The sequence below is a fragment of the Sorex araneus genome, chromosome 1 (assembly GCF_027595985.1).
Source record: "Sorex araneus isolate mSorAra2 chromosome 1, mSorAra2.pri, whole genome shotgun sequence".
Taxonomy (NCBI): domain Eukaryota; kingdom Metazoa; phylum Chordata; class Mammalia; order Eulipotyphla; family Soricidae; genus Sorex; species Sorex araneus.
The window spans coordinates 69,788,793-69,805,303 of NC_073302.1; the positions used below are offsets into that span (position 1 = coordinate 69,788,793).

Consider the following 16,511-nt stretch of genomic DNA (forward strand, 5'->3'; position numbering starts at 1 on the left):
ACTCCTGGCTTTGCACTCAGGAATTACTCCTGGCGGTGCTTGGGGGACCATATGGGATGCCGGGGATCGAACCTGGGTCGGCCGCGTGCAAGGCAAATGCCCTACCCACTGTGCTATCATTCCGGCCCCTGTAACCTACATCTTAACAGTTGAAAATATGGGTTGAGGTGGTTAAAGTAACTTGCTTCAGATCCTACAGCTGGTAAATCTAGACTGCTGATGGAGGACAGTTTAGCTCAGAAGATCAGATAGTTCCCGTGGCAACAATCTCCCTGTTTGGGAAATTAATATTTTTTTCCTTTAAAGCAAGGAAATTCTTCTGAAGTCAACTCAAGTCCAAAGATATTTCTTGGGAATCCCTGAGAAGCCATTAGAGAAAGCTAAGATGTTGACCCTTTCCAGGAATTCTCAATATCAATGTCATGGGGAAGGTCAGACTCTCACACAATCATAGTTAATGAGTACTGTGAGGATATCTGGGTCTGAGCCATAATGAATATTTCTAGAGGTCAAACTTTGTGAACCAAATGCCCTATGTGTATATCTTCTTCCCATGTCTGTTCACTGCCAGTCCTGGTAATTTCAGCAAAAATAGGAAGGAGAAATAAAGCCTTGACATTCAGGGAATATACCACTTGTCCATCCTACAAAGAGCTAATTCTCTTGTCTTGGGGTGGGCTGTAAGTTGCTTCTAGCTAAACACTCAGCCATCTTCTTTCTGGCTCTCTGTAAGAACTCCACATTTCCCCTTTCTCTCCTCATAGCAGTATACTCATAAGCTTTGAGTTTGCTGTAGTAATCAGAGAACTTGTTGTAGAGGATGGAAATGGGCATTCCATTGAGAATGATTCCAAAAGCAATGCAGAGGAAGGCAAAAAGCCTGCCTAGGTGGGTCTCTGGGTACATGTCTCCATAGCCCACAGTGGAGATGCTCACCTGTACAGAAAGGGAAGAAGAATGGAATTGTTAGTATAAGGAAGGGGAAGAATTGGGTAGAAATGCATTCCGTTTCCAGAAAGCACACAAAGTTCCCCACAGAGACAGCTTTGTGAGGAACCCAAAATCATTTGGGTAATGGAAAGAACATAAACTTAGGATCTGATATATTTGAGATGCCCATTATTATATAATGCGGTCACTCAAGTAGTACTCTAGAAATCCAGGGATCCCCCAGGCAATTTTCAGCCAACCAGGCCAGTGGTTCTATGAGAGGACTTGAGAATACAATGCTGCTTGGACCCTGTGGTACCAGGGATTACCATTAAGTCCCCCAGATATATCCTAACAGTGCTTGGAGAGCTCCAGAGCTACAGCTGATGATGACAAGAGACCATGGTGCAGGGAATGAACCTGGGTTGGCTGAATGCAAGACATTTGCCTAAAACCTTGTAACATCTCTAGACCTAGGACTGGGGTTTAAGTACTAAATGCAGTGGGTGTTCAAGAAACATCCATTGGTGAAGAATTTTATCACCAATTTTATCTTTTTATCAAAAAAAGATAAAACTGAAATGTTGTATTCTGAAAAGGAGCTGCCCTGCCGTGATCTGCCCCCGCACTATGTTCAGAGACTCAAAGCACCCAGATCAGACTGTAATCCCTTATTTCCTGCTCTCAGCCATAATGTTCCACTATCTTTCCTCTTTCTCGCTGAAGAAACTCACATTCGGAACCTGCTAAATCTAAGGATAGAACTAATACCCTCTCTCAATAAAATGATTTTACTGTATTATTTGTCTTCTCTGGAAATGTTTCAGTGCAGTGAAAGATAAAAAGCATGAACCAGGGAGAGATGGGGTCTGACTTCTACTTTTCTGCAAAGAGCTTAACCATGTCAGCCTATGAACCACAGCTCCCTGAAGACATAGATGGCGGGAGCATGTCCCATGCCACACAGATCAAGTGGGTCTCAGGAGCAACCTGACAGTTGCCTTCACAGGGCTGCAGGACCAGAGTTTCTGTACTGTGTCAGAGCTTGTTCAAATTTATTCCAGTCCTACTCCTCCTCCGCCAGGCACTGACCCCCTCTGACAACATAACTATCACTTAAAGTATTTTAGGGAGAGAACACTTACTTTAAAGGGTTGTTGTGAAAGGTAGAGCATATGCTAAGTTTCTGGTGTAAAAAAGAATCAATAAATCTCGATCTTTTCCCTTCCCTCAGCAAGGAACCAACTTTAGGACAGAAAGCTCCTCAGTCTGCCTACAAGATAGAGGTACTAGAAAGAGTTATAGTTTGGGAGGCCAGAAAGGTAGTACAGTAGGTAGAGCATTTGCCTTGCATGCAGCTGACCCATTTTGGACCACCAGTAATCCATATGGTTTCCTGAGCCCTGAGTTCAGAGCAGGAGTAATCCCTGAGCAATACTGGATATGGTCTTAAAAAAAATGAAGAGTTCTGGTTTTGAACTAGCATAATTTGGGCTCAAATTTCGATTCTGACCTTTACCTGTGAGTGATCTCAGGCAAAACATTCAGAATCTCTAAATCCTGCCTCCTACATCTGAAACTGCTGATGGCTAACTGTAAGTGCTCTCATGAAGACTAAGAAAATTAATTTAATGCATTTAATAGTTTCAATTGCAAAACACCGAAGAAACATTCATTATTTTGTGAAGGGGCTTTGTAAAACACAATCAAAAATATGTTCACCCTGCATGATTCTTCCCATCGCTCTTGTCACACTGCTTTAAATTCTACTAATTAGAGATTTATTTAGGTTAACAAGCTTCTGTTTCAAAATGTAGAGACTCAAGGGACTAGTTATCATTCTGTGTAGCCAGAGAAAAACCCAAGAAAATCTCTTGGGGCTCATTTTTTATGCCTCATGTACTAAGACTTCCTTTGATTCCCAGGCTATTGGCAAAGTTACCAGAAGTCTTTTAGGCAGGCTGACTGTTCACAATTTCGGGGGATTATGGGGTGAGGAGGGTAACTGATGCTGTGCATTGCACAACTCTAGGGGGCATTATTTGCTTCATTGATTTCTGTTGTTGTTGCCATTATTTCCTGCAGATGTTAGCAACATGTACAAAATCATCTCGTTGACCTGTACTGAGATGAACTTTAGTAATGTGAAAATCTTTGTTTGGATAGCACGAGAGTAAGTAAGGACATAGAGTAAGTGTGACTGACTGGTTAGAATGTAAGAGAGAAGAGGACCATCTGGGCAAATTTGGTGGAGTTGATGAGAACCACATCTCCATCAAGCACATAAAAGGGAAAGGGTGCCCTTTCCTTTAGGGGGATGCCCCAACTCTCATTGCTCCATTTCCTGTGACAGATCAGCTGAGAGATGGACTGCCCCTTCCACAGTGGGAGAATACAACAAGCTGCTAAGACAGGTAACATGATATAGATGAGGTTAAGGCCCCCAAAACAAAAACATAAAATAAATTATGTGTGCATTTGTGTGTTTCTAGTCATCAGTCAAATCAAAAATAAAAGAATCAGGGCCAGGGACATGGTAAAGGATTTGTCTTGAGTATGTGAGGCCCTGGGCTCAGTTCCTTGTCAGGTAAAGAGAAAAAAAGGAATCTGAGTCAGATTTCTGCCTGTGTAGGAACTGGAAAACAGTTTTGCATATCACTAACGTCATTTTCATGTTGCATATACTTTAGTTGGCTTTCAAACAATGTCAATTTGAAACATACTGATACACTTACATGAGATATCCTTGTAAACAAACATCATTAACTTATGGTGTCAATAAATATTGTATAGTACTTTATTTAATTTTTTAGATTTTTTTTAAATTTTGTTTTGGGGCCACATCTGGCAGTGCTCAGTGCTTACTCCTGGCTCTGGACTCAGAAGTCACTCCTGGAGGTGGTTGTGGGACTACATGTGGTACCAGGGATCAAACCCAGATTAGTTGCATGCAGAGAAAGTGCCCTACTATCTATACTATCGTCTGGCCCATATATGGTGCTTTAAGCTTATTTTCTCTTCCTTATGATATTGATGGCACTTTCCCTCCAGTTTACAATATATACTACATATGCTATATAAAACATCTGCTATTGTGTCATCACAAGGCTTCTCTGTCAACTGCAGGCTATTAGGAGTGAAGGTTTTGCTGGGAGTGCTCTCCAGTAGTGACTGAGGGCTCCCAGGAATACTTGGCCCCTTTATGTATGTCTAATAGTTTATTCCTCAGTCTGAGGACACTTGGACCCAGTGTTCTGAAGGCCACCACAGTCACCCCAGTAGTGCTGGGGACAGTGGGAGGGCATGCAGTGCCGAGAAATAGATTTGGGGACTTGTACATGAAACATATTAGCTGCACCCCTTTGAACTCTCTTCCTCTTCCTGGACCCAATATTTAAGTTCTTAGGGAAACCAGTGAAAAGTTTACACAGATTTGACTGCTCAGGGGGCTGATGACCCTAATCCCTCAGTGTGCAAGAGTCAACTGGACATTTCCTGGTTAAGGTCACTGTGAGTTTCAATAGAGAGTTGAATGATGGGTAGTTTTAGAAAATGAAGCATTCTTGAACGGTCAAAGCAGGGGCTTTGTGCATGACGTTTCTAAAAAAAACCAGGAGGGAGGTCATAGAAGAATTGAGAGAAAGTATTTTAAACTTCTGACCATTCCCCATATTGGATTTGCTTCCAAATCTAACCTCACTTTTTTTTTTTGGCTGAACTTTTGAGTGAAAAGTCAAAGCAGAGAGACTTGGCTTAAAGAAGATTAAACATTTGATGTGTCCAATATGATCTAAATATTTTTGTATATCTTGGATCTCTCTATTTTTGGGGAAATAGCTCTTCTGCTAGGAGGCTCTGTCTGACTCTTCCCAAGGAATTTGTTCAAAATGCAGAGCTAATTTATATATTGTCTGTTATGTGAAGAATTTGACCATCCTGTGATCCACTTTTTACTCCTTGGCTTCAAGAGAAACTCAGGATTGCCTGGCTTTAGGTAACCTTTTCTCTCCACTCCAGACATCAAGGCATTTCTCTCTTTAAAGTCTTGAAAACTAAAGACCCCAACTGACTCAAGTGACCTCACAGAGTGATTTCTCACATTAGCATGAGTTGTATTAGAAATGTGACCAAAATATCTGCAATCCATCTAAATATCCTTAAAAAAAAAGTTTGGTACAGTTACTCTGTAAACTTGAAACCTACCTCTTTGCTGAAATTCAACATGTTTGCTTCAGCCTGTAGGTCCCAGAATCAGGATATGATCTTACTTAAAATGTTACCCACTAATCAGAAAATCGGGGCCCATGGAACTCTATAGTGACGATAAACATCTAATTTTTCCTCTGAATCTTTGGAATACTGATAATTGAATTTCTTCTTCAACAATGAATGTTTGTTTTATTTGTAATGAACCAGGAGTAGAGCAAATATTGGTACCCATATTGATCCATGCATTTAGGAATTATGATTCAAAATAAAAATAGAATTTTCAACATAACAGCCCATTTTCATTTTAAAAGAATTTGAGGTTGATAAAGATGAATATTTTCCAGATTAAATTAGCACATACTCTTTTTTTTTAAAAGTACTGCTGTTTATTCAGCCATTGATTAAGCTGATTGAATTGGGCATGAACTCCACATTATTTTTTTTATTCATAATGTTAAATTTATTTTATTGCATTATTATTATTTAATCACTGTGGCTGGAGCAATAGCACAGCAGTAGGGCATTCGCCTTTCATGCGGCCGACCTGTGTTCGATTCCTCTACCCCTCTCGGAGAGCCTGCAAGCTACTGAGAGTATCTCGCCCGTCCGACAGAGCCTGGCAAGCTACCTGTGGCATATTGGATATGCCAAAAACAGTAACAAATAAGTCTCACAATGAGAGACATTACTGGTGCCCCCTCGAACAAATCGATGAGCAATGGGATGACAGTGACAGTGATTGTTAGATACAGTTACAAAGCTTTCCTGGTGCTACCCACAAGTGCCTATGATGTCTGGGACTCTGGGGCTGACACACAGTAGATGATCTCCTGGGAAGATGCAGTTATCTGTGTGCACTGCAACTAAAGATGTGTGAGCACTATGGCCCAGTGCAAGCTTGGGTGTACATATGTGTGAGTGTCACATCTCCAGGCAAGTTTACTCTGGGTGAGCGCCATGGCTGAGAGTGTGAGCACCAGTTCACATTTGCAGCATCCGGTGAATACCACAATCAAGTGTGTAAGCAACACAGACAAGTGTGTGTAGCCTATAGTCATTACAATGACAACAGCAAAGAGAAAGAGAAAACAAATGGAAATAATGACAATAAAAAAGTTGGTACCAGGCAGATAGCTCAAGCTTCGGAGTACATATGTTGCACATACAGGTGGCTGTATGAACACCCAGTCACTGCAAGTGATATCCCTGGTTGCCAATAATACTGCTGAGCCTGAACAGCACTGAATGCAGGCCTGAGCTCCAAGCCATCAGACCTGCCTCAGGGCTGTGCATGACTCAGGGAAGACCCTGGGTATACATATATAGGACTGCTAGAGTAGGCTCAATTTTTAAAAAGTAGAATAAAGAAAAGCAAAAATCACACAAATTATTACATGCCTCAATGCAAGTTGTCCTTCATAAGAATTAGCTTCAAAGGTTATACTTAGCTGAGTCAATCTGCTATTGCTATAAATATATTAGGAGTTCCTTTTTGGGATCAATATGTGTACACTGAGGTTAATGATAAGACCTTAAAACTAATGGTCATATCTGCCTTAAGGGTTAACTTGAAGTGCCCCTTAAATTAAGGGTGAATGTTATTTTTAAGTACTGAGTTGGTCCTCGGAAGGTAGATTAGAAAGAATCAATCTGGACATGTGACAGATTCTGAAGATAATTATGCAGTGGAACTCCAAGAATGTTTTGATTCCTTGGAATAATTGTTTGCAAGAAACCAGGATGATTATCTTGAAAAAACCGCACTTACCTGTATATTAAAGGTATGACATGCACATAAAGTATACAACAGGAAGAAAGCATGGAAAAGCTCAGTTTTTGAATTCATAATCCACCACAGCAGTAACAATGGCTTTTGCATCCTCAGTTTACTTGGTAATTTCCATACAATCTACAATTCTCTTAAGGTCTCCCCAAGTCCTATTGGCCAACAAGAGAAGTAGAGTATAAAGAGCTATTAAGGGATCACTCCAAGTCAGGAAGTGCCTAGCAGCCATTGTCCCATGAATGATTCCTGTGTTATTTATGCAGGAGCCAGGAAAATCCAAACACCTGTACCAAACATTTACATACTGTCTTACAGTACCAAGCCCAACATTTTTCTGTCTTCTTCTCTGTAAGTTTGCACTACATTTCTCAGAATTTCCTTTACCTCCCATCCTCTGGTTGTATTCGGACAATGGGAGACACTGTTGAGAAACTGGAAGATGGGGTGCCGAGAAAAGGGTCCTTATACCTGCTTCTGGTTTCTGGAAGGATCTTCACTGGTAGCAGAGACCTATAGCTGCAGCATTGTTCCTTCTTCCACATCAGCCTCCTGATGCCATCCTAGAGGTGCTTGCAACCTCTGTGGCAGAGGGATTTCTGCTATATTCCTAGGTACGGATTATTCTATTTGTTCCCCCAACCCAAAAGCCAACAGTATTTCTTACAGTTACTTGGATCATCTCAGTTTCTGCCTCTTGTCTTCCAGTTGTTTAACTCCTAGATATCTATTTATCAGAATTAGATTCCCTATTTAATAGCACAGCGGGTAGGGCATTTGTCTTGCATGTGGCAGACCCGGGTTCGATTCCTCCATCCCTCTTGGGGAGCCTGGCAAGCTACTAAGGGTATCCTGCCCACACAACAGAGCCTGGCAAGCTACCCGTGGAGTATTCCATATGTCAAAAACAGTAACAAGTCTCACAATGGAGGCATTACTGGTGCCCACTCAAGCAAATCGATGAACAACAAGACGACAGTGCTACAGTGTAATTTAAAATACCCATTTTGTATATACTCAGGAATGGCTCCGCCACCCCTGAGCATCCATTATCCCAGCAGCACAGAAACCAATCTCAGAAACGCAGTGGCTGCTGGCAGATATACTCCTGGACTCTGAATTAAGCTACGGCCCCGTGCAGCCCCGGGAGGGGAGGAGTTTCTGTCCCTTGGCCTTTTCCCGCCTGGACATTATGGTGACCGCCAATGTTCAGAACCAACTGGAAAGAGAGGTAGGAGTTTTCAGTGATGGGACAGGTTTCATGCGGAATCTTGCGATGGGGGAGGCAGAACCGGCCCTGCCTCCTGCCCAAATGAGACCTCAAGCTGTCACCCATGAACAGCTCCTCCGCTCCTGAACAGCCATGATCCCAGTGCCACAGAAACCAACCTTGGGATGCAGTGACTGCTGGCAGAAATACTTCTGGACCTAATACCAGAATTCCAAATCTGGGCAGCTGCTTTTGCGACCGTGCAACATCATATGTCATTGTTACCAACAATAGAAAACATACAATCTAATGATGACATTCCGACAGGTCTGACTGTTGGGGGAAAAACTCGAAATAATGATAGTGAGTTTCCTGTTGAAATTGAATGTAATCAAAGTAAGGAAAGAGTAAAGTGAAAATCATCTGCCACACAAGCAGAGAGGGAATGGGAGGGGGGTATGCTGGGGTTATTGGTGGTGGAACATGTGCACTGGTGAAGGGATGGGTGTTTGAGCATAGTATGACTGAGACTCGATCCTAAAAGACCTGTGGCTGTTCTTACGGTGACTCAATTAAAAAATAAAAATAAATAAATAAATAAATAAAGTAAAATGCGCATTTTGTTTTCTGTTTTCTTTACTGAAACTGTCTGATTCATCTTCTGAATGGATCTTCTTAAAACAAGAAAGCAAACTGAGAAAGAATAAATAAAATAAAGTAAACCTCAATTATCTTAAAAAAAATTTTTTTTGAGGGAGGGTTTGGGCTATACTCAGGTCTTACTCCTGGCTCTGTGCTCAATGATCCTCCCGGTGGTGTTCAAGGGAGTATATGTGATGCTGGGAATTGCCAGCCGTCTGCAAGGCTAATGAATTAACCTTTGTTCTATCTCTTTGGTCCTTAATGATATTCTAAAGGGGCATACTTTATGAAATCAGAGTTGGGAGCAAAGTCTGAAGCACAATTTTCTGATGCCTTGGCTAGAGATAAATTTTCTTTATAAAGAGTTTTAAAGGAAATGCATTCTTGACATAGTTTACTGCTTGGTTTCTATAGCTTTAATTTGCTCTGGACATCTCTAAAGGAAATGGTTTTTGAACAGTTGAATTTTTCCTTTCTACTGAAAAACATCATCACACTGGAGATCAATGGGTACAGCTTGACTGTTCTTATGCTGTGCCACGCATTTTCCCACACCAAGGCAATCTGAAGAGTTCCACCATGACTGGATCTGTTCCAGGCCTGGGTCTGTTTATCTGGACACTGAGAAGCTCTCCCAGAAGATATAAGAGCAGAACCTTTTGTATGTTTCATAGTCACTCTCTTTTCCTCAACAGAGAAAAAATCACTTATGTATTATTTTCTCAAAAATGAATCTGGAAGTAAAGGTTATTGCTTCCATGTGATAAACACTATCAAGTCGTCAGATGTGATAGCTTCTATTTATTGCAGATGTACTACAGGCGAGCACTTTACATATGTTTTCTATTATATTAGTGCTTACAAATAACCTCCATCTGACAGATGAGTAGGATGAATCTATCTTTTATCCTAATGCATGAGTATGTGAAGACATGAGTGTCCATAAGGGATTTATTTTGCAGCTGTTGGAGAATCCACAAAAATGAAAATTACTATATTCCCCTTAAAACCCTGAGTTGAATTACAGAGGAAGGTCGCAGGATCCTTGGCACAGAGGAAAAATTATTAAAAGCAAGTTAGTTTGTAGGGTTGTCTGAAAGTACTAAAACAGAGATGGATGAATTAGAGAAACCGCCTCTGGAGGTGAATTTACCACATGGGATATAGCACTGGAGTGATGTTAGAATACAGCAGTTGTAGTTTTCTTTTCCACAACTTTAAATTTTCAGTGTGTGGGTCAATGTTTTCTGATGTGTACAATAGAGCAGTAACATCTCACTGAAGTAGAGGGATTGTAAACCAGGACCTAATTCTTTATTTTCTCTTGTTTCCAACTATGATCTTTGCCATATAACGTTGCAGAGCTTTTCCTACAGGGACAGGGCTAACTTTCTCTGTCCTTTGACTGACCTTGCAACTTGCTTTGGTCAATGGGTTTAGCAAATGACAGGAACATAAATTTAACCATTGCTTTCATGATTGGGTTTGTACTTTCTCTTTTTCTTTCTCTCTCTCTCTCTCTCTCTCTCTCTCTCTCTCTCTCTCTCTCACACACACACACACACACACACACTCCCCCCACCTTGGCCTCCTTTGCTACAGCCATAGATACAGTCTTGGAAGATAAAAATCACACGATCTAGTCTTCTTCATTTTAGCTGTCAGTTGATCATTCACTTCAAACATGCAAGTGACTGACACCAGTACAAATGAGAAGAATCTCCTAGTTGAATAAAATTTAAAGAGCTGACTTGAAAGCTCATGAGCTAAATAAATGCTTGATGATTTAAGTCATTTTATTTCACAGTGGTTTGAGATACATCATTACTGTGGCCAAAAGATAACTTATAATTTATAAATAGCTAAATACACATTTATCATGGTTTTGTGCTCAAAGTATTTAAAATTATGAGAGATATGATTCATAAAGTTTGGAGACCATTAGATCAGAGTTATTTTAGCATTCCACTTCTCATATTCTAATGCTTGTTTAGTTTAGATCCATGCGATGAATTTCTTCTCCTCATTAAAGATGCTTCCTTAACTTTCTCATCAAATGTATATTCAGCCTCTCAAGTTATTTTCTATCAGTATACATAATGTTTAGCATACCACTTGGTATACTAGAGATGCTCAAAAAATGTTTTTCAGTAAATGAGTAAGACAGTTTTATAAGGTACATGAAGAGATGGTACTAGTATTTGTACCTTTAACATAAGAAAACAGACATTTGGTCCGCATCCGTTTGAAAATGTTATTTTCCTTTTACTCTACTGAGAACATGATAATATATATTGTTTATTATAACCAGAAGTACACAAAAGAACTGTTTTAATATTATGTCAGTCCTGCAAAACAGGGCAGTTCTAGATTATCTAAGAGGAATTTCTCTGATGAGTTTGGAAGGAAATACAAGTTATCAGTCTTTTATCTAAATCACACTTCTTTTTAATAGTTTAGATAATAGATAATAGTTTAGAGACTAAAATGGAAAAATACCATTGGTAATTGGTAAAGTTCAGCATTTTTTTAAATCTGCATGTAGATTTTGATCTGTGACAGTAGTGCCTGATTGTGATACTGACCACAAAAGAAAACTCATGTTGGTAAAAATAGGATTGAAAAAAAATTATTCTTGATAAAAATGGTGATTGTTTCTTACAAAATTGTTGAAAAATACTAATCTTGAATAAAATAACTTTAGGTGACATATGAAGGAGATAATTTGAAAGAAAAGCTTCGTGTGTTTCTTGGACCACAATTAGTGGAGTCCAGGGGCTACTTATAGTCTGTTGTATGTGGGACTATGTGGTGTGAAGAATAATTTCTGAGACTTCTTCATGTGAAGCATGAGCTCTACTCTGTTAAGATATCTTTGACCCAAATAATTTGAAAACTTGAGCATTATTGGTATTACATTGATCAAGAAATTGAATTAAGAGGCTTCACTTCAGATTTCTAAGAAAGAATCCATTAGTAAAAACAGAATTCTTGTCTGTCAAGATATTTGTATTAATATACAAAAGATTAAAAATAAATTTTGTGGGTTAGAGCTAAAGTATCAGAGATTTTAAGTTCAGCCTGTAAAACTAGCCTTCTAAGATATTTGGATGAATAGAAACACACTCTGAAATGTGGCATTATTTTACCAGCATGTGGATTTGTTCTTTTTCCTTTCTGCTGTACTCACCTCCAAGGTAAATGTCATTTTCTGAGGACAAATCAACTTCTATCAGCTCTGTCTGCATATATACAGTTCAAGTCTGTACTACAGGTTGGCTTTTCATCATTTGAAATAAGATCAGATGAGCAGCACTGGGCTAGCTCATTGAGAAGTCTAACATCATCTTTTATTTACTAACAATAGCAAATCCTGTTGTTCATATGAACATTCCCCCTTTCCATGATGAAAGAATCATTGACTATAGAGGCCTACATCTTGTCCTTTATAGAGATGTGGAAATTGAAAAAAAAGGGGAGTGAATAAAGTTTTCTCAATTATTTAGAGCTACCGCTAATTATTAGTGGATCTTACACTAGAATCTAAACTACCATACTACACTATTTTATCAGTAACTCTTAACTGGATTGTCTCAGAAGTTTGTACCAGACTTTGGGTTCTGATATATTCAATATTAAAATTGAAATTATCTACATGGGGGAAATCTGGCTATATTTGCTTAATACCTAAAAGGTATTACAAGTAATATTTTTTGTTGAGGAAATTTTATACATTGTTGTTTCCTATCACATATATTCACTTACTCACTGATTTGAAGCATTTCAAGGAATCACGGACTCTTCAGGAATTTAGTCTAGCATGTGAAAAATGTTGATGCATGAAAAAATGATTAAGTTATTATGAAAAGGCAAATGCCAAAGAAAATAATGACAAAAATTAAAAAGATACTAACTGCAAATTAGGCAAGGCATGCAAAAGCACTGAAACTTGAAAGAGCTACAGCTGGCTGTAGAACAGGCAGGAGTTTGGAAGTTGGACAGACTTGGGTTTCAACACTTACTTTGTTATGTTATACGTCTGTAGTCAAACTCTTTGCTCTTTATTTCCTCTGGTTATAATATGGAATAATGACAACTGGTCCTGAAAGCATTTTGGTCACACTGGAACAAATTGCAGTTTTAGATACTTCTTTCCACATTCAGATTTAGCCTTGGAACAGCAATATTTCAGTTAGGGTTGACACGGTTCAGTCTCATTTTTACTTAAATAAATCTCACTTCCATCCCTATATATATATATGGATATATATACAGCTTCAATTTTATATATTTAATTATATATATTAAATAATTTCCTGCAAAAGTTGAAGCCACATTCCATTTTTTTTTCTCTGTTTTGGTTTCTGTATAGGGACCACCTGGCTGGGGTGGGTGAGGAAAGAAACCAGTGGTGCTGGGAACTGAACTATTGATTTGCATGTGCTCTACCACTTGACCACTGCAGCAATCTCCGTATCTTTGTATCTGAAACAAGATGAAACTTTATAAACCGTGAAGTCAACAGATGTTTTGTAAATGACACATTTGAAAAATGATAATGAAGCTTCCCACATACATTAACAATAAATTTATCTGAAAACTTGCCATTGGGACTGTGGGGGGCGGGCAGTGACAATTACAAAAGGTAGGGCGTTTGCCTTGCACATGGTATCTTATATGATCCCTCAAACCTTGCCAGGAGTTATCACTGAGCACAGAGTCAGCAATAAACCCTGAGCACTGCCAGTTGTGGCCCCCCAAAAAAACCAGAACAACCCCTCCGCCCCCCCCAAAAAAAGTCTTTGACCGTCAATGTACTTAACTTAATTTTGCATTTGGGGGTTGCTAGGACCAAGTCAACTTCCGTCACTTACTGGGCTTTGAATGTATACTTTCCTACTCCTTAAATACCTGCCTCTGTGTATTAACTGGTGGTAGGGAGGGAATGAAGAGAGAATCATCCTTGAGCAAGGCTGAGTAAGCATCAGGAAACAAAAAGACAGAGAGATGACTGATAACCACGGAAAGGAAGGCCCAGCCTCTGCCCAGCTGTGGAAGAGCGTGGCAAAGGCGAGAGAGCCGTGGTACTCACCGCTGCCCACCACCAGGCGTGGGGGATGCTGGTGAAATTGGTGCCGGGCACGTCGTGCTCCACAGAGTAAGCGGCCGCGGAGAAGGAGAAGATACCCAGGGTGATGAAGAGCAGCAGGCAGCCCACCTGCTGGTAGCACTGACACAGCGTGAAGCCAAAGGCACGCAGGCCAGTGGAGTGCCGGGCCAGCTTGAGGATGCGGAAGATGCGCATGAGGCGCATGATGCGCAGCACCTGGCCCACCTTGCCCACGCGGCCCACGGTCTCCAGGTCGTGTTCCCGGGGCGAGCCCTTGCCATGCCCATGGTCCTCACCCGTGACGCCCTCGAGCAGCAGCTGCAGGTAGAGGGGCAGAATGGCCACCAGGTCCACCAGGTTGAGGGCGCTCCGCGCGAAGCGCCGCAGATCGGGCGTGGAGGCCAGGCGCAGCAGGAACTCGAGCGTGAAGAAGGCCATGCACAGCAGCTCCACGTGCTCCAGGACAGGCCGCGCGTCGCCGCCCGCGCCCCGGCCCGTCTGCGGGTGCATCTCCTCCACCGTGTTCAAGGCCAGCGCCACCACCGAGATGAGCACGAAGAGGCTGGAGGCCACGCCGATGATCTTGGCCGCCACCGACGAGAAGGGCTTCTCCATGAGGTTCCAGAGGCGCTGGCGCTGCGGCCCGAAGAAGCGCATGTCGCGGAAGAGCTCCTCGGCCTCCTCGGCCTGCGCCTGGGCCCGCAGCTCGCGCTGGATCTTGAGCTGCTCGCTCAGCTCGTCGCGCCGCTCCTCGAAGCAGATGCGGCAGCAGCGCGGCGTGTACTTGAGCCTCACCCCCCAGTAGCCCAGCTCCTCCAGGAAGCTGCGCGGGCACAGCTCGTCGCGTACCAGCAGCACCCCGGACGCGTAGAAGTTGGACACGAGCTGGAAGACCGCGGGGTCGCGGTCGAAGAAGTACTCGTCCGTCTCCTCCTCGTAGTCGTCACACAGGCCCAGCTGGCGGCTGCGGCTGTGCGCGGTCACCAGGCGGCCCAAGCGCGTCTTGGGGTAGCAGGCCACCTCGCGGGAGTCCAGGTGGTAGCTCTGGCCGCCCACGTTCACGTTCAGCGTGGACCTGGCTGCCGGCAGGTCTGCGCCGTCCTGGAGCTGGGACGTGGCTTCCGCCTGGGGGTCCTCCTCGGCTAGGTCATCTTTCCATTCCTCCATCTCCTCTCCGTCCTCCCCCTCCTCCTCCTCTATGTAGTAGTTATAGTTGCCTTCGGTCCAAGGTGTGATGCTGGCTTGGGAGCCACTGCGGCCTCCCGCGGAGCAGATGCTCCCACGGTGTTGGCTAGCCCCTGCGTGAGGCGTGACCTCACTTCCCATAGTGTTCCAGGGCTTGGAGCCCCAAGAACGTCGCCTCTCGCTCTGTTTCAGCATGGCTGGGAGAGCGGGCACGCAGCTGCTGCTTTTTGCCTCTCGGAAGGTCCCTAGCCTGCTTACAGGCACTAGGAGAGCAAATGATGAGCTCTGAATTGACTTAAAGAGAAGGGCCTGGCCCAGCAGACCTGGTATTGCCTTTAGAATGGCGTCTTCCTGTCTGAGGTAACCCAACCTGTCTGAGGGGTCTGAGCACCTATGCCCCTGGCTGTTAACTGCTCTAATCTTGCCAATAGGGAAGACACAAGTGTCAGGAGGGATTTAGAGCCTCTTAGCCTGTGCCCTGGCAAAGCTCTCCAGTGTGTGACGCAGAGGACGATTATGTGCACTCAAATCTACTGATAATCAGATAATCAGAAGAAGCAGAGATTATTGCTAATAACAATATCACTCAACTTCTAGAAAATGTTCAGTGTATGCATGCTGAGATCAGATGGACTGAATTTGCTATCAAACATGGACCTGTGTCTTGAAGCTTAACTGTTGTGATGGTAGTATAGGACCTAGGAATCCCTCTAAGCAGGGTGTATGTGTGTAGGGCAGGGGTGAAAATAGCAGCAGAATGCTAAAAGTAGACTTTATAATATCTTTTCCTCTCAATATAAATGAGATCTCAAATAATCTTTCCTACCCTGCTTAGAAAAGATTTTACATGTACTAAAAAAGCAGATTTCATTCACATGATTATTTTATTTTAATCTTTTCTCAAATGGATATTCCTTGGTATCACTGCTGTGGAGTTCTGTCTTTAAGATTCTATCTGATCTTTATGTTTGTTGTGAGTTGGGGATGGGGGGCATCTGGCAGTGCTCAGGACTTACTCCTGGCTCTGCACTCAGGGATCACTCCTAATGGGGCGCTGGGGACCATATGAGGTATCAGGGATCAAACACATGCCAACCACATGCAAGGCAAACACCCTACCCACTATGCTATCTCTCCTGACCCAGATTCTGTCCAATCTCTAATATGCTTTCTTCCTTTCTCTTATTCTCATCCTCCTGTCTCTTAAGAATAAGGACAAGAAATTGTGGTGTATATACACAATGGATTATGTAGCTCTAAAAACAAAATCATGCACTTTGGAGCAATATGTATGGAACAAGAGGATGTCATGCTGAGTGAAGTCAGAAAGAAAGGGATAGATAGAGAATGATCTCTCTCACATATGGGACTTAAAGATACGCAGTGAGGTAGCAACAAAGGTTCAGAGCAATGATGGAGGTGGGAGCACGAAGGAAAGTGGA

At 42.2% G+C, this 16,511-nt stretch overlaps 1 protein-coding gene across 1 annotated transcript; it reads right to left on the reverse strand.

The window, feature by feature from the left end:
* Window positions 1–654: 654 nt before the first annotated feature.
* Window positions 655–15,264, reverse strand: KCNV2 (potassium voltage-gated channel modifier subfamily V member 2). Its single transcript, XM_004600128.2, has 2 exons — window positions 13,867–15,264; window positions 655–936 (listed from the first exon to the last, which is right to left on the reverse strand). Exons 1-2 carry the CDS (start codon window positions 15,262–15,264, stop codon window positions 655–657), a joined length of 1,680 nt encoding a protein of 559 aa, XP_004600185.1.
* Window positions 15,265–16,511: the final 1,247 nt, after the last annotated feature.